This window comes from Channa argus, chromosome 23 (assembly GCF_033026475.1).
Source record: "Channa argus isolate prfri chromosome 23, Channa argus male v1.0, whole genome shotgun sequence".
NCBI classification, from domain to species: Eukaryota; Metazoa; Chordata; class Actinopteri; order Anabantiformes; family Channidae; genus Channa; species Channa argus.
The window spans coordinates 8,682,428-8,707,951 of NC_090219.1; the positions used below are offsets into that span (position 1 = coordinate 8,682,428).

Below are 25,524 nucleotides of genomic sequence, written 5' to 3' on the forward strand. Positions count from 1 at the left end.
CCTTTGTATTTCACCCATATACCCTAGAATGTTTAGTCATTGAGGACCAAACTGCATTTTACTTAGTACATTGTTATAGTGAATTTCCTAAGTGCAGTAAAATGAAAACTCGAATCAAAATGTGCAACCATAAGCAGATTTGTCTCCATATTAGCCCCAGTGTGACCATTGCAAACCATATTTCATAGTTATATAACAGTATTGCATGAGTCTATCTTGATTTACACGGCCAGCACAAAGCCGCAAAACATTCCCCCAACTGTGTGTGTTTGTGTGTGTGTGTGTGAGTGTGTGTGTGTGTGTGTGTGTGTGTGTGTGTGTGTGTGTGTGTGTGTGTGTTGGGGGGGGGGGGGTGATGATAATAATAGGTTTGTTTTCCAAAAGGAGGGGAAGCGGTCCACTTCAGCTTGCAGGGAATGACAAATATTTACATGCAGGTCCAAGAGAGGGTCAGCAGCAGCGGCTCTATTATCCCAGACAGGGATCCTGTGGGGATGAAGCATCAGTCTCTCTCATCTACTGTCAGTAAAGTGAGGGGTGGTGGCAGCAGTAAACACAGAGGAAGCTGGTTAAGAGGAAATGTTTTTTAACACTACATCAAGGTTTAAACACGCTTTTCTGACAGAATTGGAAGTTATGTGTTTGATACTAATATTCTCTGCATTAATTAGATGGATGGTTATATGAATTGTGATGGAGTCAGGATGGAGTTTTTGTTTTTTTTATCCTACACACCTGTCAATTAAACTTGTGTAACTTGGTGTTTCACACAAAAAGGTAAAGGAAGTGGGAGAAAGCTATAAAGCAAAGAAACATGTACATTTGATGGTATTATTTTTCAAACAAGGTGTTGCAACTTCTGTTCTGAACAGGCGGTTAAACGATATTTCTATATGTGTGGTGAATACAAAAGAACTGAAGAAGAAAAATCCGCAGGCAGATTTAGAGATCTTTCTTACAGAGATGCAGAAATCTGTATAAAAAGGGTTACGCAGCTTTATGTGAGAGAACAAGTTGCTGGGTTGATTCAACGTCACAGTGAGGTCACCATTCCCATAACGTTAGGTGATAATGATGAACTTGAGCTTTTAGACGAGTCACTTTTTAAAATTTCGAGTGCTTGGGACACACCAAGTTCTGTCAGATGAGTCACTGCTGAGAGGCTGATGCTCCGACTGCTGAGCCCCGTAAAACGGTCTATCCCTGAGCAAACTGCAGATTTATGAAAGAGTGCAGTCAGTCCCTTTGTTCATGTACCTTAATTATTTGCAGGGTTAAGAGTTGGCATCCGTTTGAGTTGAGCCTGAGGTCACAGCAAGGCTGGAGTTACACTTGAAGTTGATTTAGGTGAAAGTAACTCCGCCATAAGACATGTGGGAGACTGGAAGAAGGTTCTATGGCCTGATGAGAGCAAAATGGAGCTTGTTGACCTTCAAACTTGACGCTGTGACTGGTGAGGAACCCGGGCACAGGTTGTCTCGGCTCAGCCACAGAAACCTAACTCATTCAGAGGAGTCATACTGTGTTTCCTGGTGCATAAGCAGATTTACACATGTGCAACATTCGTTCTGCTTCTCAATTATGCCTTTAAATGTACTTCAAAAGATGTTTTTGTCTCAAACCCCTGACTTCTGCCTTTGAATATTTTCACAGAGTTGATGAAAGTGTCTTTTTGTCCTTATGGTTTAGTTTTTGGCCAAAAACATTTAATGTGCACTAGAATCCTATAAAACACGTTCTTTGTACACAAATGATCTTTATTTAACTGTGTGACATCTAAAGCTTTGCTTCAGTGAGTATTTAGATTTGCTCGTTTGAAGCGGATTCATCTGTAAATGATGATTCAATTCAAGAGTGGATCAAGTTTAACTCTACTGAAAATAATGCATTGAAACACTGACACTTTTTTTTGCACTGTGGGTCATTAAGTAATTAAATAATGAAGGTGATTAAAAAAAAAACAGGAAAATGCAGTGTATGACAGGGAGAGTAACATATTTGCCACGACATCGTGGTGTAGCGTTTGTCAGCGAGCAGCATCTGCGCGGGTTTTAGACCAAGCATCACAGCACCTGTTGTCACTCAAGTATGGCAGCTATTGTACATCAGGAACTAATTTGTTTTTCAGGGGCGGTTGCACATTGCTAAGCTTCGCAAGCTTCAGGTACTACAGCATGTAGAGCACGTCACATATCACGAGCACAGGCTGTGTACTGTCTGCTTTGCTTTGGTCCGGCAGCTTGCTGTCAACGGTGAAAGGATCCTGTTTTGAATTAAAGCGTGTTAAATTAACATGTATTGGATTTAAAATACTATTTGTATTTCTTGTGGGAGAAAAAGACAAAAAATAGGGTGAAGTTTTACACTTCAGGGGTGTTAAATGAAGACCCCTCACCAAATGGTTAAACACATCTAGAACTGCCCACTGACTTCATACAGAATCCCTAACAGGGAAAAGAAACACAGCAACATGTGTTTGATCATGTTATTATTTCTACTTGGGATAAAACTGCATATTAAGTTCCAAGGTCTATGATATGGAAGTAATTTAGCACAGCATGAGCAGGAAGGAGTATTTTCACTGTCGTCCAGTGTCTGGTTTTCATGAATATCTGTCTGACGCCTGATGTCACAAATGAACACATGGAAATCTTTCTCAAATACCACAACACAACCGGAGGCCAGAGGAGCAGAGTGAATGGAAAAGTGGGCAGATTGAGCTGCAGGATTTTGAGGGCCAGACCATTGTGACTAGCACTGAAAGAGGAAACAAGGACCGTCTTGTCCAAAAAATAATTAAATATCGATGCATGTGTACAAGTAGACTTAATCGGATATTGATGATGATGCATTCCTCTTCTGTTCAAAACCAGAATGGCTCAACAGAACTTTCTGACACAGAGGGCAACAGCTGCACTGGAAATATCTGGTAAGTTCCTGTTCATAATGCAGCCTCGTGACCGATGAGCTGAGAAAATGGCAAAAGCACATGGCTGATAGTTAATGTGCAAGTCACGCCTTGATTTTCTGGGCCAAGGTCAAGTCTGAGATGCTTCTAGAGTAGCGCGGGGTAAGTGATATTGTAGCCCTTGCCTGGCACAGTTGAATCTGACAGTGGGAGCACACATCTGATTCCCAGATGTTTCAGGCAGCCTCTAAAGTGCAGACCACATTCACCTAAAATAGCCTACTCAGAGTCTGTTTCTGTCTAGGTCTCTTTGTTCCATCTTATTCATCTCTAGGTTAATTCTCTCTGCCGTTTGTTGTCTTTCTGTCTGAGTCACACTCCCAGTCTAACAGATGCCTGCTTACATGCACCATACGCCTAAAATACAGCTTATGTGGACAATATTAAAATGAAACTCTGTCTCTTTCTCTGCACCTCAAACCATCTCCAGCTGCCTCCCCTCACTTTTTCTTTGCTCCCTCTTTTTCTACGAGTCTCCCTCACATTCCCTCACATCAGCCAACTCACACATATGCAACTTTTCCAACATTCAACTGCAAAAACTGAAAAAAGACAGTGGACGGTGGAGAGACCTTGTTGACCTCCACTCACAGTAAAGGCTCGTCAGCCTCTATTAGATTTCTATGCTGAGGTCCAAGATGTCCTGACGTGTTAATAAGGGGTAAAGTGCTGCTTCCGTTGTGGGGATGTTTGTCAGGTGTGTGCATGCATGTGTTCTATCTGTATTTGCAGTTTATTTTAATTCAATTCAGCCATTGGGCTCCTTTCAACAAATGATTTATTGCAGCATGCAGCAAAAACAGGATTTATGTTTATGTTTGCATATGAGAGACAGATGAAGAAGCAGGAAACGTCATCTGATCATTTTTCTGTGTGTGTGTGTGTGTGTGTGTGTGTGTGTGTGTCTAGCAGCTTGAGCATGGCGTGACAGCTCTACTAATTTGATATCCAAGGCCAGTCACTGTGCATCTTTTGCGATGCTGTGTAAGCATTTGCAAACACAGAACTGTCAGAAGAAATACAGTATGTATTCAAATTCATTATTAGAGCCTGAACGTTTCTCAACCACAGCAGCTGATGGAAAAGCTTCAAGCATTTGGGAAAGAGGGATCAACATCTGGCACGGAGAGTTTCTCAGAGACATAAATCAGTGCTGTGTGGCTGTGTGAAAAGCATTTTGTTGTTGTGTTTCTCCAACCGACGTTTTTTTGTTTTTTTTTCTGCAAATCAGGAGCATCAGTATATTTAAGGTTGACAGCCACAAACATACAGTGGATGTGTTTGGATTTGGATGAGATTTCATTCACCCTAAATTAATAAATCATGAAAACGAGAAATATGTGAAACAAAATGATCTGCCAGTTATTGGTGTTCTACTTGACGGACCAGCGCCCTGGCACTTGAAAAGGGGTTTTTAGTCGATAGTTCAACAATGCAAAGGGCCCAGTCCGGGTCAGCTGGCTGATCAATGTTTTCATGACTGCTTGAGGTGGAAGCAGTGCTTCTCTGGTTTTGGTTAACGTTCTTATTGTTCACTCTTTGCACTTTGAGCACATCTGTCTGACAGACTTCAGGATTTCTGGTTTAAATCTCTGGTTTAAGTCTGCTGACATGCACCTCAAATGTGGAATCTAATTATGAATAGATGTTTTCATGTCATACGTGTATGTGCGTGTGTGTGTGTGTGTGTGGAGAGGACACATGTTTGTGTATGCAAACATACTTGTTACCAAAGATTTGACCTTTGCACCTACTGCTATTTACTGCGTCCAAGTTGTTGGTCTAGAATCCTCAGTAAGACTCGTATATTGGCTCTACTCAAACATCAGCCTGTAAATATTTCCAAAGGCAGATATGAAGGAAGGGATGAAGAAGTTGATTCTTCTCAGCAGCTGTACTGTAACCTGCTCACTCTTCTTTAACATACAGATGAACCTAAAATATCAACGCAAGGGCCAGGGAGACAAAGTTGGTAAGTTTGTCCATTTTTGTTTCCTTTTATCAGGCTTGAAATGATGCCACACTTATGTGCAAAAGTGAGAACCCCCTTATTTTTTAAAAGGCAAGAAGAGAATAAAGTTATTACAAATGTTTCTTTAAAAGTTTCTAATTAATTTATCAAGAGGGATGCAAACTTTTGCACATTTAAAATATTCATTTCTTTACTATGACTTTTTATATATACAGTCCTTGACCTTTTTGGCTACTTGATGATGATACTGACTCATGAAGAGGAAACATGACATTGAATGACGATGAAACCTCGGTACGAGCCGACTGTGCAGTACTATTATGTTAGGTTTCGGGTGAAGTTGGCTTCCCCTTACATTGAAACTACATGGAGCGTAATAAATATTAAACGTGTCTGATGAATAACCAGCTTCAAATGTTATCACGCCATTCAGGAGACACTGGATTTGGGTTAGTGGCGTCGGCTCAGTGGGCTGTTGTCATCATGGTCACGCTAACAAACTTGGAATGGCACTAGGTGTTGGCTTATAAAACTACAGTACTTGGTTGGCATTTGTGAAAGGTTGTGTTTTGGATTAAAATAACCCAAAGAGGATTGATGTCATTTCACTAATTTATGCTTAATTATAACCTACTGGTAGTTTGGCCCTTTGAAACATAATTATGGATGTCAGCTGTGCCAGTGGCACTGGGAGGATGTGGAGCTCACATTTTCTGAGTGCAAACAGCAAGCGCTCGCAAAATCATTCAATTAAATTATGTTGGGTTTCAGCGCTAAACTATATACTGTAGAACATGTATGTAAGTGCTACCAGCATTTGATGTTTAGCTGTTTTGTGTTATTTGCCAGATAAGCTGTTGGTTCAGTTTGGTGCAAACGGCACATGACATTTTGTGTGGTTTACTGAACCGGAACGGCAAACACACCCATCCAGCACAAACCAGCACCGAGTGGCTTAAGTGATCCATGATTTAACGTTTTTTTGAAGCATTCGAAACAAAGAAACGCATTTCTGAGGAAGGTCTGATCAAACGGCAGTTTAAAGTACTATCCAACAAATGTCTTAAATGCCCGAACAGTTTAAAGGACACTCATTTGTAGGTTTAGCAGCAGTTAGGCGCCTGTGAGGTCATTAGTTAACTTTGCTCTTTGACTCTAATGTAAACATGAGCATATTTCTCCCTGCATCACCCAACTCATGAATTTCTGGGAAGCAAATTCAATCTGTTCCCCTGACAGCAGCCTATTCTGTTACCTGGCATTTCTATGATCCTCGCTCCTGCGAACGCTGCTTTGATACCAGCGTCTGTCTCACACCACCACCACCATTACAGATCATTATCAGAAGGAGATAGGGAGTCCACTGCATTGTGGGGGGGGGATGAAACAGGTTGGTTGTTTCTTGCTATCATGCGTATTATCGTCAGTATGTTATTTAGTGTGTTTGTTTTTTACATGAGTCAATATGGAGAATATTACAGTCTTGATGTTAACATGAGCGATCAAGAGATCCCACCTTTGTGTACTTGTACTCGCACTAGTAAAACCCGATGCCACTTTAACCTCCACAGGTAGCGGCAGCTGGAAAAAGGTCTGGGGTTTGGATGACTGACGATGACAAAAGCAAAGCCAAATGCAAACTTTGCTTTGCTGTAACATGATTCTCAAGAATTCTTTTTGACAAGGTTATTTTTAGCAGGCAGAATGTTACCTGAAACCTGCTTTCTTCCTATATTATTTTACCTTCATATTCCTGCACAGACTCGACAGTCTCCTATTCCGTGCTTCTTCATTCAGGATCTCACCCCATATCTGTACTTTGTTCATCTTATTTACTTTTCTTTTTGTTCGTTTCACCAAATGTTGCTTAAAAACACCGGTCGCCACCATATTTGTTTCCGACAGTTGTTTGACAGTTTCCGCACAATTTTTTTCTCGCAGGATTTGCTTAAGTAGAATGAACTGATGAGGATTTTATTGGCCAGCAACTTATGCTAGAAGCAAAATGGTTTAGCACTTGCACTTGGCAAGTACACCACCACACTGAGCACCAATACCAGCCCCATCACCAAGACCTGAGAAGTCTGAGGAAAGCCCATCTCCCTCCCCCCATCCTGACCATGTTCTACAGAGGGACCATTGAGAGCATCCTGAGCAGCTGCCTCACTGCCTGGTTTGGGAACTGCACCGTCTCGGATCGCAAAGACCCTACAGAGGATAGTGAGGACAGCTGAGAAGATCATTGGAGTCTCTCTCCCCTCTATTATGCACATGTACACCACACGCTGCATCCGCAAAGCCAAGAGCATTGTGGACGACCCCACACACCCGTTACACACACTGTTCACACTCCTGCCGTCAGGAAAGAGGTTCCTAAGCCTTCGGGCCACCAGATCCAGACTGTGCAACAGTTCTTTCCCGCAAGCCATCAGGCTCCTCAATACACAGAACTGAAATGGAACTCACACACACACACACACACACACACACACACACACACACACACACTCGTACAACCTGAACTTAACACACACTCATCACTCATTACTCATCTCAATTCATTCCACCATCATTTATTTATTTATTTATTTATTATTATTATCATATACTTAACCACACTACACCGTTTTTTTTGCACATTCCACTGCATTGCACTGTTGCACTGGAAAAAAAAAATCCCAGAGAACACTGCACAAGGTTATTATTATTATTATTATTATTATTATTATTATTTCCAATTAACAGCCATGATGCATCTCCACAGCTGCTTATCTTTAACATGTTCTAGAATGTATGCGAATGCAAAACTTCTGCTTGAGATCTTGACACCGCAATCACCTCTCAGTTATATGGCACATTGGGTTAGGATTGCACGGCTTTAACCTTTATCACTAGCATTATGAGATTATGAAATATTTTGCCTTTATATCCAAGCTGAATAGAGGATCTAACGTATCAGGTGAAAATGTGTGTGGGTGCACAGGGAGTTTATATTGCTTTGTTTAAAAATTTCTGCAAACCTAACAAGTGAATCAACATTTGTTTCCCTTGGTCAGACTCTGGTACCACTTGCCTCATCGGAGACGAAGAGAGCGAGCTGCTCTGCCTGGAGCTGCTCTGAGGAGTCGCCATTCTGCCCGACGCGATCTTATTTCAGCTCAGCACCTGAAATCACAACACATGCGACATAAACGCCAAGAATAAGGGCTTCATCTTCTTTTGCTGTCAACTATGAGAATATTTTAATCCATTGTAATGTTCACGTCACACTGGAGACGCCTTGTGTCATCATACACCAACATTCAGCAAATACACTTGACATACAGTGTCACACACATAGACACACACACTCCACATCCTCCTGGCTGTCTTGCTTACAGCTATAGAGGTATCCACTACAATATTGTACTGTATCTCCTTATTGATCCGCCTCCAAGCATTCTATTCTTGTCTCGTCTTTTTTTCCTCCAAGTAATTTAATTATCAATAAACCTCCCTGTTTTAAATAGCTTCAAGCTGCTGGTGTGCCAGAGGAATAATATTTCTGATCTTCTAATTTATTGGCTGGCTGCCATCCAGTGACTCTCTTCCCTCCTTTGAGCCTGAGCGCAAGTGGGCTGACGCTCTTAAGTGCCCACAACTTTATTCTACAATTTTTATTGATGTATCCCATTTAGATTAGTCCATTTTCAATCGCTAGAAGCTACGGACATACTAATCCTTTTAGTTAATGACATCCTGCAGTGGTGGTGTTCAAAATTTCATGTTTACTAAGGTGTATAAATGCAGGCAGTTACAAAGCGAGACTTTGTCACTAAGACACACACATACATGCCTTAAAAGTGCCACACAGCAACGTTCCTGCCTTTTTAAAGCTCTCAAAGTGTTGTGACACACAGAAGAGAACTCACAATAAAGCAATTGAGAGCCGAGGGATGTATGATGCACGTGCGATGTCACTCACACTGCTCAATCCTTTATGCAACAATGATCAGAACAACTGATCCATTCTGTAGAATCGGGCACAAGCAGTGCTTTAGAGGAGTCACAGATTCAGCTTTACTGTCTGCTTCAGTTGCTCCAAAACTGCCAGGGTTACGTAATTATGAGCGACAAGGGAACTATTTGATGATGGATGCGAAAAAAGAGAGGTTTTAAGGACGTGAGTGACTGACTCAGTGGCTGTGATGAATTGATATTCAGGGAGATGAATCGGTGGACGTACATAGACTCTTAGGGAAAAATGCAAACGGGAAAGAGGAAGGTGAGAGCGGGAAGAAGTTGCAGAGAAAGAGAGAAAGCGAGAAAGGAGGGGCTCTTTTAACCGCAGTCTTGGCATCACTCCTCCAGGGCCATTTTCAGAGAAAGCATCGCAGCGACTTAGAAATTATACCAATACTGTGCCAGGGCCACGGGGTCCTGAAAGACTAAGAGTAAAAGCCCACATCCATTATAGTGCGGTTCGAACGGAGCCGAGCAGAAAAACCATGAAACAAGTGCTGGTTTAATTGCAGCATTTTGTACAGCAGAGGTGTGGATGATTTATATTGCCCCTATATGAGCACAGGGTCACAGCCAATGAGACACGGACCCAGCGGATTCCATTACATGTGCCTCAGGCTCGTTACAGCGCTCTTCTGTGGATTACCATACAAATGGAGATGAGTTATCCAATCAAGCAATTCAGTCCTGAGCACTTAAAGTGTGCAACTAAGTGCCGTGTTAAGGGCCATTGCGCTGGAAGTGATCTCTGTCATTCTGCCATGAGTGGCCACCGACTGTAAGTGATGCATGAGGGAGGAGAGCGAAACATTGTCAGGCGAATGTCAAAGTTTACAGCGCGTCCCCTGTGTTTCTCACACTGTTTTCCCAGCATCCTGAGTGATTCAGTGACGCTGCAGACCACACTCTTTTGTGTCGTAACTATTCGTTTTTAAAACAAAAGTGTGCTTCTGTGAAGCTGCAAGCTCTACATTTGTAGACGTCCACATGTGCATTGAGGTTTGCATGTGCTACAGAAATACGAGTTTCCTGAGCAGATGGTCAGCTTTGACTGGATTCTGGCTAATTTTCTTGCGGGGTTGGAGAATTTCTTTTCATGTCTGAGTTGAAACCTGAGTGGCCCTGTGGGTTTCCCCACTCGGTTGCCTTGGAGAACTTGTTGGTTGAACGTAGGCCAAACAAAGGACACCTCTGTCTCTGCCTCGTGTCACATGCCGGGTAACATAACAACCGCTCAGGGACTTGTGTGTGTGTGTGTGTGTAGGGGAAATCGCTCGACTTCTAGATTTACTGCAGCACTTGTATTTCTTCTTTACATGTGCATAGAGGGGGATTTAAATGTTGGTGTGTGTGTGTGTGTGTGTTAGTGTGCATGTTTCTGTCACTTGTAATCTTCCAGTGAAGCTTCCTGTAAGGTCTGTTCCTAGTTAGTGTCATGCCAACTCTGCATTTCAGTCATCTGTGCACAGCCGTGTGTAAAGACTTATCCAGCGGATGTTTAGGAAAAGAATTTCCAAGTTCCAGGAGTATTCAATAGCGCTTATCTTATTCTCGGCCACATGGGGCTGGAGCCTATCCCAGCTCTCATTGGGTGAGAGGAGGGGTACATACCGGACAGGTCTCCAGTCTGTTTCGGTGCCAACAAAGAGAAACATACACAGACAGACCACAAGCTTTCGAAACTGTATTGGACCCAATTAATCCATTTCTAAAAAGAGTAAAGCCATTAACCATTTCATAAATGCTCCTTATTTGGCCAGTGTGCATCACATGATCAACACGGAAGTCGCGTTAACACCACTGCTCCTGGAGGCTTAGAAACATCTTGAGAGTTCACGACTTTCGACAACTCAGTTTGGTTGTAAGTGTTTTAACCCTGTGTCCTAAACATCCCGTTCCTCTGCAACTAAACAAGAAACACATTGAAGCAAATGCAATGAGTGAATGAATATGTTCCAAAATTAAAATGCAGTTTTTAGGAGACAGTATAAAGACTTTGCATGATCATATAACGTTAAAAACATCATTATCATTATATCATTACATCATTAAAAACCTGCGTTTAATAGCATTGAAAATGGGCTTTGACCAAGGTGTAGCGCCCAAGTCTTCTTTATTTTGTCAAGACTAAAATCATTGGGGCCAGTTTCCTATTTGATGGATGCTGGTCTTATGTCATAATTGATAAATACAAGCTAATGCTGTGCTCATATTTTAAGCTAATGAAAGCTAATGAAAATTGGCTTGAATCTAGAAGATGAGTTGAATCTAGCTTTTAATACAAATTCGATCTTGAGTTCTGAGTACATCAGATATTGTTCACATTTTGAAACTGGACTGGCAGTTGTTGCTGACAGTTTTTAAGAAAATTGTCCGTTACAAATCCAAATAATCTTCTTTCAGGTTCTGTACGTGTGCCACGTTCTGATGTAACTTCAACTCCTGTCTGCAACTCAACTAATTTAATGCCTCACAAATAAAACGTGCTTTCAAGATTTCATTGTCCACTGATCTCATTGTTTGTACTCTCCATAACTGTAGAAATACGTTTCATGTCCTTTTTATAAAGTTCTGTGGTGAAGCAGAAAGAATCCCACAGATCCCGAATAAAACCACCAAATGAATACGAAACCTATTCTGCAGACAACAAAATACCACAGCACTTTGGCTCAGCTTCGTTGTTGTGCCAATGGCAAGAGATTTGCTGTATGTTTGGATAAAGCAGAAGAAATCAAACTCTGCTGAGGAACAAGAGAAACAAACGAAGCCACTCACCATTCTGAGAAGCTAAAACCACGCTGAATCAATAGAACGGGGTTCACAACGGAGTGAGTCAGGCTGTGCACTCCAACTTTAATATCCTTGTTGTTTCAGGAGTGCCTCTTTGTGTAACTGGTTCCTTATGGTTTGGCTTTATGTCAAAACTGCCAAGTGATTAAAAGAAAAATGCTTTTTCCCCTGATGTTTTCCTAACTCGTACAGACTAAGAAAGTAGTTGTCCCTGGCCTCCGTCCTTTAAATACAGTGGACATGCTCTCCCTGTGGGACAAGATGGTGCCACGCTGCTCATGTCCTATCATTGAGCCGGAGACTGGGTTCACAGGAGGAGACAGCGGTCAGAGTCTCATCACACAGCTGTCATGTGGTGAGCAAAGTATAGTTGGACGGGTACTGTATGGGTGGTTGGGTGGGAACAAGCTGGAAGCAAGTTCTGCTGAGCCATGGACCCAACATTCCCATCCCACACACAGTGGGTTGGCTCAAAGTGGGCCCTTGTACTAGGATCGAGAGACCCACGCATGCACAGATAATGCCTGATGTGACCGGCTACTTCATGCTCAAATGATTATGAAGTCAGCGCAAGTTTCTCCAAGTGCAACACTGAAGAACCTTTTAGACCATTCTACTCCCAGACTCCTCTGATGTTATTTGAGCACTTTTTTAGTAACATTTCAACCCCCCCCCCCCCCCTCCCCCCGGATTAAATTAAACAGAAATATAATCACACATTTGGAGTCATTTATTGACAGGTACTACAGACACTGTGGCACAAGATAAAGTGCACAATAAAAAAAAGTCCCAATATCAAAGAAAATAAACTTTTTGCTCTTGGGTTTTTTTTTGTATTATATTAAAAACTCTGTAAAATGACAGTTGTTTTCTGTTAATTTACAAACCGACTTTATTTTAGGTACAATGCCAATAATTACAAATGACATTAATTTCCCATTTTCGTACAGAACAATTATGGTATTTTTTTCTGGGTTCTTGGATAACAGTCTAATTTATGTTAAATTACAATAATTATCTGTAATTTTATATGATGGTCATTGAAAAGTTTATGTCCATACAATCAAGTTAATATTTATTTTGCCACAAAAATATATTTTTTATATATATTGAAAATTTCTAATTTCATATTTGTGTACTTTTTGTACTTTTTCATGAATTTAAACAAGAATCTAATTGTAATGTCACCTCCATATCATTCCAGTCAGCTAACATTAGCTCAAAGCTGGAACAAAAATGCCAGCTACTGTTGCTGGCTGTTTCTTCCTTTTTCAAATCAGCAGCACTCGCTTCTGCCAGTCATTTAACCATTTTTTGTTTTTTTTTTATGATTTTTTGCAGTGTAGATTTAAAAATGCCACTAGCAAGTTGAAAATGGGCGACATAAAAAAATACCCAGCTTTACTGCCACAGGCAAAACTAACCTTAATATTTTTAGGTAACATGTACAAATCAGGACCCTGGTATGTTAAGTCCTACATAAAAAGTCCTACAAAAAAAAATATCGAAATGCCACAAAATCGCTCAGTCTCCACTGCACGCACACAAACTTCAAAAGCTAATTTCTCTCTGCACACAACGGCCCTTTTCTCCATTATCTAAGTGACTCTAAATGTGGAGAGCATTCCACACATGACAGTGGCACAGCCAATTTATTTTTAGTTTGCGTTGTGTTGTGCCCTGCTGCCACAAAGCTAAAGTATTTGTTTGCTATGCCAACAGAATAAAAAAGGTAGAATCCTAACAAGTTTGCAATCAGTTTTTTTTTTTTTGAGTTTCTTTGAGTCCCATATGTACAGTATGTTTTATAATGTTTATGGTGTGATATCATGACCATAATCACGACGAAACACTACAAATACTATTTTATTTTACTTATTTAGCATCATCCAGCTAAAACCTTGTATGTCTGCATGTTTAGTGAAGCCACTGTGTATAGGCACTTCGCTACTACTTGGAGAAACTTGGGGTCAGTGCTTTGCAGTTGCCCGATAACATGACCTTCTGAGCACATTTTTGGTTCGGTGCCAAACCGCCAGACTGTTGTCACTCCACTGAGCACTGGTGAACATAAAACTTACACCAATAACCACAAAGAATGTCAAGGAGCAGACTGAGAAAAAGGAGGCCATTGAAAATATTATTGCATCTACGAAATAGATTGAGAATGACAAACTCAGAACTCCCCCTTTTTACACAGTGCATCTAGAAACTTTTCACTCAGCTTAAAGCTCAAACCAACATAAAATGAGAAGCAACTGAGCTACACAATCACATTTCTTAACCTATTATATTGATAAAAGTGTATTAGTCTTGTGACCTGAGTTCGCTTTCCTGTTTCCTAACACAAATTAACCGAATCTGCATTCTGAAAGCTCCCTTTAGTGCTTTAATGATAATAAGTATATTTGTAAGAGCTTTTCCGCAGTAGCAATATGCCAAAATGATTTTGTCTCCGACATTTTACTGAATCTTACTGTGTCTTTTTTATATAAAAGGATGGTTGTTTCCCTCGTTTCTAAAGAGCTTGAAATCATCATAATTGTTGCTCTTGCTGACAAGTTTTCAGAGCTTCTTCAACTCTCTTCTCTGCAAAACACAGCTACACTTTATAAGACACTGTGCCAGAAGCTGCATATTCTGCCAAACCTGTCAAAACATGGGGCCCATAGAGATTATGTATCATGTTCTTAGCATGTAACGTGATGTAAATACTAACAGCTGGTTGCACCACCTTTTAGTGCTCCCTCTGCCTGCACAGAGATTTTCCAGTGGCCTGATAAAAAGTTATCCCTTACAATTCACCCCAATTGTTTTCATCCCTATAAGTTGAATATTTAATGAGACATTGCATGTAAGGTTGTTCTGGTGCCTTAAGACCACTGGCAGTGAGCTGACAGTCAGTGGAGGCCATCCTATAATGAAATGCAGTTACCTAACCGGCAAGGGGAATTTGGAATTTCCATATGAAGACACTTGCTTTTTAGAAAAGCATCTAAAAATTAAACCCATGTTAAATGAAGTAAAGCCAAGGTAAGTGCAGTTCTGTGGAGTCTGACCATAGTTACATGACTAAAGAGGACTAAAGGGACTTTGCAGTATATTGGCAAGTGGTCAATATGAGGCGTCTTTTAACTATTTACTGAGTGGGTAGATCTGAATAGCACAACAGAGTGAACTGGAGGTTACCGGAAATTTGTGTAGGGATGTCACAGAGCTGGGTCGATAACTGATTCTTTTCTGAAATGACAGTGTTAGAAAGTTAACATTGGAGGAAAGTGATGATGGTTGCACTGCAAAAGTATTACAATGCCTCCTAATGGGTCATTCAAGTCTTCCTGACTTTACAAAACCATTAGGGAGGCAGAGAGAGCTGGTTCTTATTCAACATCTGTCACCTTGCCTGACATGTGAAATGCTCCCCCAGCACTGTACCTGACAGCTGAAGCACCTTTTTGCTCCATTGTACTTCTGTCACTCACATTTTACCCCTTCACTGTTACCTGGGATGTATGGTTGGTCTCAAGCTGCAGGATGAGGTGTATCTCACTTTGGCAATTTGTACCGAAAAAAAAAAAATTCTTGTGTTTTTAATGAGCACAGCTATTAAATATGCCAATAGCATATTACAAGAATATTCTGAAAAAACAACAACAATACAACTAGAGTTGTAATTTTGTATCATTTTAGCAGTTTATAGTTTTACCACTAGTCTCAGCCTCAACATGTTCTAACAACAATGGAATAATAACATCAGACACAGTGCATAAAATAACAGCACGCTATAAAAAGGTTTACAAGACATTAGGCCAGTTTTGCACAACTTAATTACAGTCTGCAGTCTGTGCGTGCAACAGTTTGGCTTATCGAGATTTTTCCCACAATACACTTACAAGACTAAGTGAGAAGACTCGCCTGTAAGGCCAAAGGAGAGCGATCGATCTGTGCCCTCAGTGAGCATTCTTTCCTTTGGCGTTGCAATGTGGAAGTGAATTGCTCCGCCCTCATGGGGTTTCTAAGCAACCTGCATCACTCATGGGGATGAGAGCAGACAGGGTCAAGTTCCACACATACATAGATCCGCACATATACACAGACCTGTAACTCTCGTGCTCTGAGATCACTCGTGCTGTTAAATCTACACTAATAAAAGTGGACAGATCGCTACAGCTGATAGCATTCAAAGACAGCACTACACTCCAGCTCCTTCTAAATTCCTTTAGACACCAAAGGGAAACTTTTTTTACCTCCAAAAGCTGCATAAATAATTATATTGCTTCACTACAGATCTGCTAAAGTGAACACACTGTCGTCCTGGAACTTTATGAACAGCTATATTTCTCAAATTATAAAAATATTTCCAAGAATTCGCAAAAAAAATCTGATAATAGCAGCACCATACCTCCTGAGGTCTCAAATAGCCCCAACATCACTCCAAGAGAAATATCCAGATGCATTCTAAACTTTCCAGTTCCATCGAAAGTTAGCGCAATAAATAACAGTGCCAGAGACAATATCCCGAGCTAACAGAAGGTTTGTACAGGAGCTCAGCAGGTTCGTGAGCAGCTCCGACAGGCCACAGAGACTGGAACTGGATCCTGACACAGTCTTGCTCAGTGAGGGGAATCGTGTGGGTACCTGACACCAGAGCGGTGGTGGCCAGCAAAACATCAGGAGCTGCTTAATAATGAATGAGTAAGGCCTGCAGAGAGGCACCACACACACATACTACACACCACATGGCTGACAGGGAGTCACGCTGACATAATTACAGCGTGGTCAGGTAAAAGTAGGGTACGTGACTATGATCAGTTTGAGCAACCTGACACATGTTGCTAACATAGTACTCTGTCATCACCTTCTGCTCCACACTTAACACATGGAGGGTCACGAGTACGTTTACTGGTACCTTATCTGGTTTCATAAAACTGCCTTTAATACACTTTTGCCACACACACCTCAGAAACAGAATATGCCTGGAAGAGATCTATCCCTCATGGCAAAGAAGGGGGAAAAACTTAATCTGCGTTTAACATTGGCAGCTCCAAGCAACAAAAGTAGAAACCACGTTTTTCCTATGAAACATCAGCTGAGTCATCTTGGAGCATCGAGGTTAAAAACCGGGAGACTGAATTGCATCCATTTGGAAACCTGAGGTTTTAAAAGACTGGGCCTTCATCAAAACCAAATCTGAAACACCGTGTGGAAAATTATACATGGTTGGTCTCTGAAAAGTGTTGAAGGATTTGCACAAAACACAACTTTGCAAGATTTTGCAGTCCTGGCTGTTTTGGTTATGATGATTAACCACTTCACCGCATTCGGGTTTGACAACCCAGAATATGTAGTAGCTGGATTTCTCTATCAGGAAGCAGGATACAGTGGCATGTAAACACTTGATCAACGTTTCTAATCATTCCCTAACAGCTATACCCTCAAACCACAGATGACCCAAAACCTGAACACTGTTATAATCATGTCTACAAGGACATAAATAACCAGGTTTCTAATGCTCGGTGTGAAAACATTTCTGTTGGCTACTTACTGTACATATTCATAGGCCCAGTGCAGGGGAATGGAACATCATATGGGAATGGGACATCAATTTCAGAAAGCATCTCGGTTTCTAATGAGGATAAAAATGCCCGGAACTTTGTATCCACCTTTACATTTACATTCATATTAGACAATTCTGCATGTTAGGTATTAAATCCGTTGTTCAGTGCTACAACAGGAACTATCGTGCCCTAAAGCAACAGCAGATTGTGTGTCAGATCAGATTTTCACGTGGGTAACTGGAGATTACCAGCCTTCACAGACTGGAAATTAACAGCCATAACCACATTTTTCCACAAGTCCTTTAGTTGCCCAAACCGAGCCACACAATAATAATTAAGGTCTTATCTTGCTATAGGGTTGTACATTTCTGCCTGGTAACATGAATTTGCCTTGAGCTCCCAGTTGCTTTAGTGGTCTGCTCAGACTCAGCACGAGTCCTCAATAAAACAGCGAGACCTTAGTTTCTCTGCAAAAGAAATCTCCATAAAACAAATTAACACTTTGGACTGGGGGCGTGTACAATGTACCTGAATATTGTCAGTAGTTAGTAGTTCCATGAATTTTATGATTATTCCAAGTTAATTTAAAAGGTTTTTCTTTGTTTTGCCTCCGTTTTCAGTTTTATTCAGGCTAAATTGATTTTACCACTCTCATATGTACAACATTGCAAAATAAGTATCTGCATCTTGAAAGTCCATTGCTTTTCCAGTGCTTTCTTGCATTTCTTAGCCAAAGTTTTAAAGGCAGTGATAAATTCTTGAGACACTCAACATAAGCTTCCAGGTTGAACTCCAGGCATGTGGCCAAAATAATCCTTTGAAGTAGATTCCCGACAGCAGCAGGAGCTCTCAGCCTCCAGCATCACTGCCTGATCTTCTCCTGTCAATCACGCAAAGAATGACCTCACCGGCGTTTATGTTACGTAGCTCCTTCAGTTCGATGGAGTGGTCTGCAAATGGTATTATTCCGCTTACAGCCCAGCTTCACATGTCACGGAGACCTGGCAACTACAAAACATTGAAGTCACTCATGATCCATACGTAAAATCTATAGCCAGTTGCCTGTCTATTCATTGCCACCCAGAGGAACCTGTGATGTAAATTCAGGACCTCATATCCAGTTTCTGAATCGTAAATAAACCTTGAAGGGAGACTGGGCTATAGGCAACATATTTGAGCTGGTGAGTGACCTGATACTTGAGGCCACACACAAAATGTCTTGAGAGCAGAGAAGGAGTGGAGTAATAGGAGTAATAGCAATTCGTTGCGAGTCAACTCTACAGCTGTTTGACTTTAAATGGTGGGAGTGGTGGGTTCAGAGGACAAGGGAAGAGTAAGAGTTAGGCGTGGAGGGCAGGTCCACTGCACAGATCCAAGCCAAAGAACACAGGCACCACTTTAGGGCAGGGTGGAACTATTCAGGGTGTTTTCTTCCAACTGTTTTTTGCACCACAGATGGAACGGTACAGGGTAAATGGGACACACATGGGGTCACTGTGATAAAGTAAATATCAGCTGCAAAAATCGCAAGGTATGCAAGGCAAGCTGCATGTGTGCCCACCAAGCAGACATGGCGCTTTAAAAGCTATTTTGGTTATTTTCCAGCCTTGTTAGGGGTTTTTTGTAGGGTAATCAGATGTGAACAACAGTCATGTATCATTTCATGTGTGCAGAATATATTTAGAAACAAATGTTAAATAATGAAAATAAAACTAGGAAGTGGGATTTCAAATAAGATATGCATCATGCATCATTTGAAACTTGGTCCTAAAGAATATTGGAGCTTCTATTTGCACAAATTGAAAAGCAAGACAAAAATATGAAGGAACAAAAAAAAACAAAGGGCTGTAATATATAAAAACACACAAAAGATACAATAAAGCTAAAATAGGAGATATTTTGATAACCATGTAGTAAGTCTTTAATCATTGGTGTTTTCATGTAAATTCTTCAAACTTGCCAAACGTGATTCTGCTTCTCAAGAATAAGATGCTTTCTCTATTGTACTCATTGCAAACTGAATATGTTCTCCCTTAACTGAGAAAAAAAATCAGCAATTTAATCAAAAATTATAATCAATAGTTATGAATTGCAGCCTGAGTGATCACATAATAAATCGTACATGTTTTTCATGCTATACTTCAGGACTCAACCCATCCGTTTAAATGTCCCTTTCACTTCAAAAGATCTAACTAAAATAAGTATCATTTTACATTTACAAAGGCCACGAGTTGCTGTTGTTGGTGTAGTGCACGAAGCTGCATGAGTCACCGGCAAACATCAGCAGTGAGGGCTCAGGGGTTACGCAAACAGAACATGACACCACTTTAGAGAAGGAGTAGTAACTCTTCGGCACTTCTTGGGGGGCTTTTTCACAAGGGGGAGGGGTGTGGTCATTTTTATGTCTTCTTGTGAATCAAACAACAAACACAGACGTGTACACGCCTCCATTTCCTCTCATCATCGCGCCAATAAGCCGCAACAAGGGCCACAAAGCAAATATAGCAGATGGCCCAGACACAGAAAAGACAGATAAACAGACTGGAGCCCAGAAAGCCGTGACCTTCCTCCAATTAGGGGATGGAGATGGGAAGAAAAGACGAGAGCAAAGAAAACGAGGTCAACACAGGAGAAGCTCCAAGCTGGAGCTCTAATTCAACCAGTCTGATATTGATTTACCTCCCAGCCTTGGGCCCCACAGTGGCTGCCATATTGGGCCCACCTACACAAAAATTTATACCTGCACTCTCCTAATTGAGCCCGCACTTTAAAGAGAACCGATGTGTCAGCAGTCTCCATTACGCACAGTAAGGAAGCGGAGACGATGTACATGTGATTCACGTGCAGCGTCTATGTTTTGCACAGTAAGAACTGTTAAAGTGAGGCTTTCTCATGGGAACCATGCTGCTGCTTCATGCGTCATCGATGTTTGTCCCTGCGACAGCTTTGACTGCTCATTCCTTGGATGACAAGATGTTTAAATTAAAAGCCAATGTATTTTTAGCACCGATTTTTTTCTATATTACTTTTGTGCCTTTACTGATAGGAGACAGGCAGGAAACCAGCATAAAGAAAGAGGGAAACTCACAATTCAACTATGACGAGGCTCTGTTTTTACAGCTGCTTCGAAGCATTGAAAGCTGCATCTACTGCATGATCATTGTTGGAGAAAACATCTGGCCCCGTGCTGCACTCCAGCAGCGTCAAAAGGTCTGCAACTCAAAGGTGGTAGCCTGAGCTAGTAATGATGCTACAAACATGTACATTTTTGCAAAGAGCTCTTAATTGCATATCTATTGGATCTGTATCTGTAGTTTGTTTGTTTGTAACTAGCAAACTTGCTCAATAGTGAGTTTCAGTATGTAGAACTGCAATTAGACTGTCTGAAAAGGATTCACATAGGAGTGAGTGGGACGTCCCCGTCTGCCGAAATCTAACACCGTCTGCAGAGAAATGTGTGAGTGCCACGCATTTATGTGGTTAGCTGGGTTTTACATTATCACAGTGCAGCATTAATCCTGAACATCCATCTCACATCTTTGGCTGATCAAGTATGATCCGGCTCTGCCTCTTTCCACGGTGAAAAAGGAACTTCACCTTTCAGACGTCCAACAAAGTGTCCTCGAAACTAAACCGCTGCGCCCAACTGTTCAACTATGAGTGAAAAACCTGTGGAATTTATATGTGCATATTATTGCCTAAATCAGTTTTAAAAGTGCAGATACATTTGATGCCAGCAAAAGGATTAAAAGAGAAGACGTGCAATGCTGTAGTTTTCCCATCAGAAAAAAACAAACAAAAAAAAAAAACGATTTGCTGGCAGTTGAATCAGTTGCCAGTTGGAGGACAGGCTGAGCAGTGTGAGAAAAAGCCTCTGGGAAACCCCAGGGCTTGTGGAAGGAGAACAAAAGTGACCTAGACTGTACTCAAGGTCACGCAGACACAGAGAGGAGGGACAGAAAAACAGCCATGAACCAATAAAGAAACTTCTCCAGAAGAAAGAAACTGATCATGGAGAATAACTCAGCAAGGTCCACCTCCAATAGCGCACCTCTCAAACCTAGTACAACCAGAAAAATTTGACTACACAATGCTTTGGCACTTGTTCCTCGAGAATCCGACTCGCTTGGAGCCGAGTGCGGCCTCATGTTTCCAACTATAGCTGTGGTCACAGAGTTTAGTCACACCCTCCCTGACAGTCACTGCTCGTCAGACTGTGCTGGCAAGGCCCTCTCTTAATGTTGCGAGACAATGAGTGCAGTGGTGAGACGGAGGAGGGGTCATGACAGTTTTACAGCAGAGACCATGGGATTCTACGCCCTTAGAGAAATAATGATTAAACGGCGCGGCACCACAGCGAGGGCCACACCTGCGTATGTGGTTCACGTTCACCATGCCACACCCTCCTCAGCTGTTCACCAGGCAGGCGAGAGGAGAATGCGTGGCAAGAAGTGACTGTGTGTCCAGATTTACCCTTAACCAGAAATGTATTTCTGCACAGAAGTGCTGAACAGATGTTTACACAAAGCCCTTGTCACAGCCTGTCATCTGCTGATACTAAATGAGCCGCTGAAACCCATTGGAGTTCTTTTATTAATACTTATACAACTTTTGGCAAGCTTTCATCTGCAGCTAGGAAGAATAACAGCAGCACGCACATTTATAAACGGCCTGACCACACAGATGTTATTATCATACGGAAATGGTAACATTCACATTCTGGGAAGTCAAGTCACCAAATGCAAGATTTAGCAAGATATGTGACTGCGTACTTCGTAATTCCGGCAAGAATTTGTAGTGATAAAATGAATAAAAACATCATATGAACTTTGCAACGTGCATCCCAGATGCAAAATCAGCCATTTGAGGCCACAACAATGTCTGCGAGACACAACAAAGTCTGCGGGCCTGAGTCAGTCCCTAGAGGGACCAGAGGGACTGACTTAGGCACAATGGTGCTTTGATCCTTAGAGACGTCTGCATGCTGACATGCTCGCAACAACAACTACATAACTAACTGAATCATACTCTGATGATAGACAACAATAAAAGTCGGGGCTGAACCCTATTGTTGGGAAAAATTGTGTCAGTGAAGGAGGAAGTAAGGCAGCTTGTAGCCCAGTCTGTGGTAGAAGATGACAATATACCTAAACTAAAGGGTAATAAGTTACTACTTGGAAAGTAATATGCAATACATTGCTTCTGACTACTAACTCCCCCAATACTCATAATATCTGCCATGTCCACATAATCGTAGATTGATTTTAGCAGTAATTAACACTAAGTATCAGACAGTTGTTTTGTGTCTGATGATGGCACTAGATTAAAAGTTAAGGGATCACCAAAGCTAATTATACCAGGTTGTTGAAAACTGGCAACAACATCTAAAAACTATGAGCAAACCCAGGAACAGGAAGAAATGTATATATATATATATATATATAACTCACCATGCGTGTGGGTATTTGTCATATAATTACATGGTGAGGTCACGACCACAGAAATGCTTCTGCGTGGTCATCATTCAGTTCATTTGTCAGTTCAGTGCCATTATTTACCACTTGTGCAATTACACTGAGCACACAGGTGATGTCACGTAAAGTATGCAAGTGTTCACTGCTATAAGAGCTTAAGCAAAGTGAAGGCAAATTCTGAGATCTGATTCAAAGAACTGAGTCCCACACACTGTGCTTTCATAAACTTGGAATCAAACCATTCAAACATCTAATCTGTAACTGGCATTAAAACATAATGGCACGTCTCTCGTGCATCTCTCTAATTGTCTCTTTTACACATGCACACACACACACACACACATTTCCACCACATCACAGGCGCAGAAGCCCGTCGTGAAGACATGTGGTAGCCGTGTCCTCATCTTTCCCTTCAGCCTCGCTCGCTGTAGTCTTTGTTGTTTTCCCCAGTCTCAGCCTCCATCACTCCCACACAAGCCAGATCAGCCAAACAGCCGCAGCCACTCCAGCCTCAGCATGACTCACAACAAAAAAACATATATTTTCCAAGTGACCAGTTTACTGAAAGGGCGGTGCTTATTTATCCTCACAGCATCAATAAGCCAGTGAAACATTTTCATTTAAAGGATGCTAGCAGTCATTTGGTTTGGCAGCTATTAAAAAAATACATGCGTTTGCTGACAACTAAGGTGAAAAGCCAGTTAACAGGAGCATCTATGAACTGAAGGTTTGTACCGTGAAGCTACACTGCAGGCTCTTAGTGATCTTCGTGGTGCTCTGCAGCTCCTGTGAGAACTTTAGCTTCTTTTTGTTTATTGTGGTTTTGTTGTTGCTGAGTTGAGGTGGTAGAGACCAAAACTGAGCTAAAGGGAAAATACTGCTGCACATTTTGTTTTAACGCATCCTCTAACCAGACAAGACCTGACGAGGCTTGTATTGTAAAAAGCAGAAATCGATGTCCCCTGGAATTTAGAACATATCAGTCTCCAGAGGGGCTCATGTAACCTTTAAGTACACCACAAGAGTCCAGAGGATCAATACTGCTGCCCTTTTTAAACAGAATATTTTAGGTTGGAACTTTCTAAAAATAGTCTTTGTGATGGAAAAAAAACACTGCCATGAGAAAAACCGATTTGACATCGAGTAAGTTGAATCATCCATGTGGACGACTGCACTAAATTTGACAGCAAATTACTTTTTGTGAATGTAGTTAAATAAAGTGATGCAGTACTCTTTGATGAGTTTTAGTGAAAAGCCTCCAAGTTCTTCACAGCATCATTTCACCATTTTCAGATTTTGGAATTTCATTGAGCGAGTTGCCAAACTTACCCATTGTCGTGGTCGGCGACTGAAAGGTTAAATGTTCCCAGTGGGGTTCCTCCCTGCAGACTGTCTCTCTGTGCCCTCACTCTTACTTTGCTCTGCTTCCCTTTTGCAGCCCAGCTGGGCCAACCACCGCTGAAGCCTGTTGGAGTAAGACTGCTCAGAGTCTAAACGTGAACGGCCTTAAAGGTTTTCTTGGGGAGAAAAAGCCCACATCCCACTGTCAGTCAAGCGGCAGAGCATAGTTTCAGCTGGGCTGCCATCCAAACAGACATGAAACTATTCTATTTCGGTCTGCCATATGAGCAGTGGTGCTGTTCAGAGGAGGGGGGAGAGACTCTGTGGTGGAGCATGTAATTGCAGAGTGACCAGTTATGGCGAAATGTAATTGCAGACCTCATCAGATGGAGAGAAACTGCCAACACGACAAGGTAAAGGATTTTTAAATAAGACTTTAAAAAAAAAAAAAAAAAACCCAGAAACAACACAGACCACATAAATAAATGAGAAGCTGGGTTCCAGATGTGGCAGCAAAGGGAGGGAGTGGAGGAGAAGAAAGAGAGGGAGGGGCCAGATGAAGGAACTGCAATGGCAGCAGAATGAAATCCCATTTCTGACACAGTGGAAGGGTGTTTACCTTCCCAGGAACCGTCGCACAAGATGGAAAGGGGGGACTGGGGAAGGTGAGAGGACGTCGGGACGGCCTTGTTGTTTCTGGAACTTCACCACGAGTGTTCCTGGGTATCTGGTTTCACATCAGCCTTGGAAATGACTACCTTATGGAAACATTGGAAGCTTCAAATATGAAGAAAGGAAAATGAAAAATATAAACTGCAACCGGCTGGTTCACATTACGTGCTCCATGCAGCGGGTCGGGGCTGCTGCAGTTAATTTTGCTATGTATTCTTGAGTGAATAATTATCATTTGATTATGTGAATGGGGCGTCTCTGCACGCACTTCACTGAGCCTGTTGCACTGTATAGAGAAAAGAAATATTAGCTCCAGCTTAAATCTGAACGTAAACAGCTAATTTCCTCACACATTTTACCTCATTTCCTGGTAAAGGCAACAGGGGATAACCACATTGCTATGTGTGAAGGTGATCCTCAGTTATTTAAAGGAATAGTTCAACATTTTGTGGGATTCTTGCCAGGCTGTACGGAGCCAAAAGCTTACACACACCTTGAGTTCTTTGAGCTTATCTCAAACCATCTCGTTTGAGTTTTGGTTCCTGTGTTTGTGGAGGCCAGGTCATATGATACAGGACTCAATCTTTCTCCGTGTTGCTCACGTAGCGCTGAAAGAGGCTGAAGGTGGTTTTGGATCAATTTCAAGTTGTGCAAAAAAAAATGATGGTCCCACTAAACATGAACCAGCTGGGGTGCTGCTGAATGTTGTTGTAGCTTTGTTGGTTAAGTTTGGAATGAATGAATGAA

The 25,524-nt window shown here is 41.6% G+C and overlaps 1 protein-coding gene across 5 annotated transcripts in view; it reads right to left on the minus strand.

Annotated features, from left to right (window-relative positions):
* Positions 1-24,231, minus strand: part of LOC137108722 (protein inscuteable homolog) — a 40,561-nt gene extending 16,330 nt beyond the window's left edge. The window contains exons 1-2 of one of the 5 annotated variants that reach the window (XM_067493686.1): positions 24,094-24,231; positions 8,014-8,105 (exon numbers count right to left, since the gene is read on the minus strand). In XM_067493686.1, the coding sequence (XP_067349787.1) occupies positions 8,014-8,072 (59 nt within the window). In that variant the 5' untranslated portion in view covers positions 8,073-8,105; positions 24,094-24,231. Of the gene's footprint in view, positions 1-7,960; positions 8,106-11,717; positions 12,010-16,134; positions 16,238-24,093 lie in introns of those variants that run through there. The other 4 variants (XM_067493688.1, XM_067493687.1, XM_067493689.1 and 1 more) reach the window with 4 other exon arrangements.
* Positions 24,232-25,524: the final 1,293 nt, after the last annotated feature.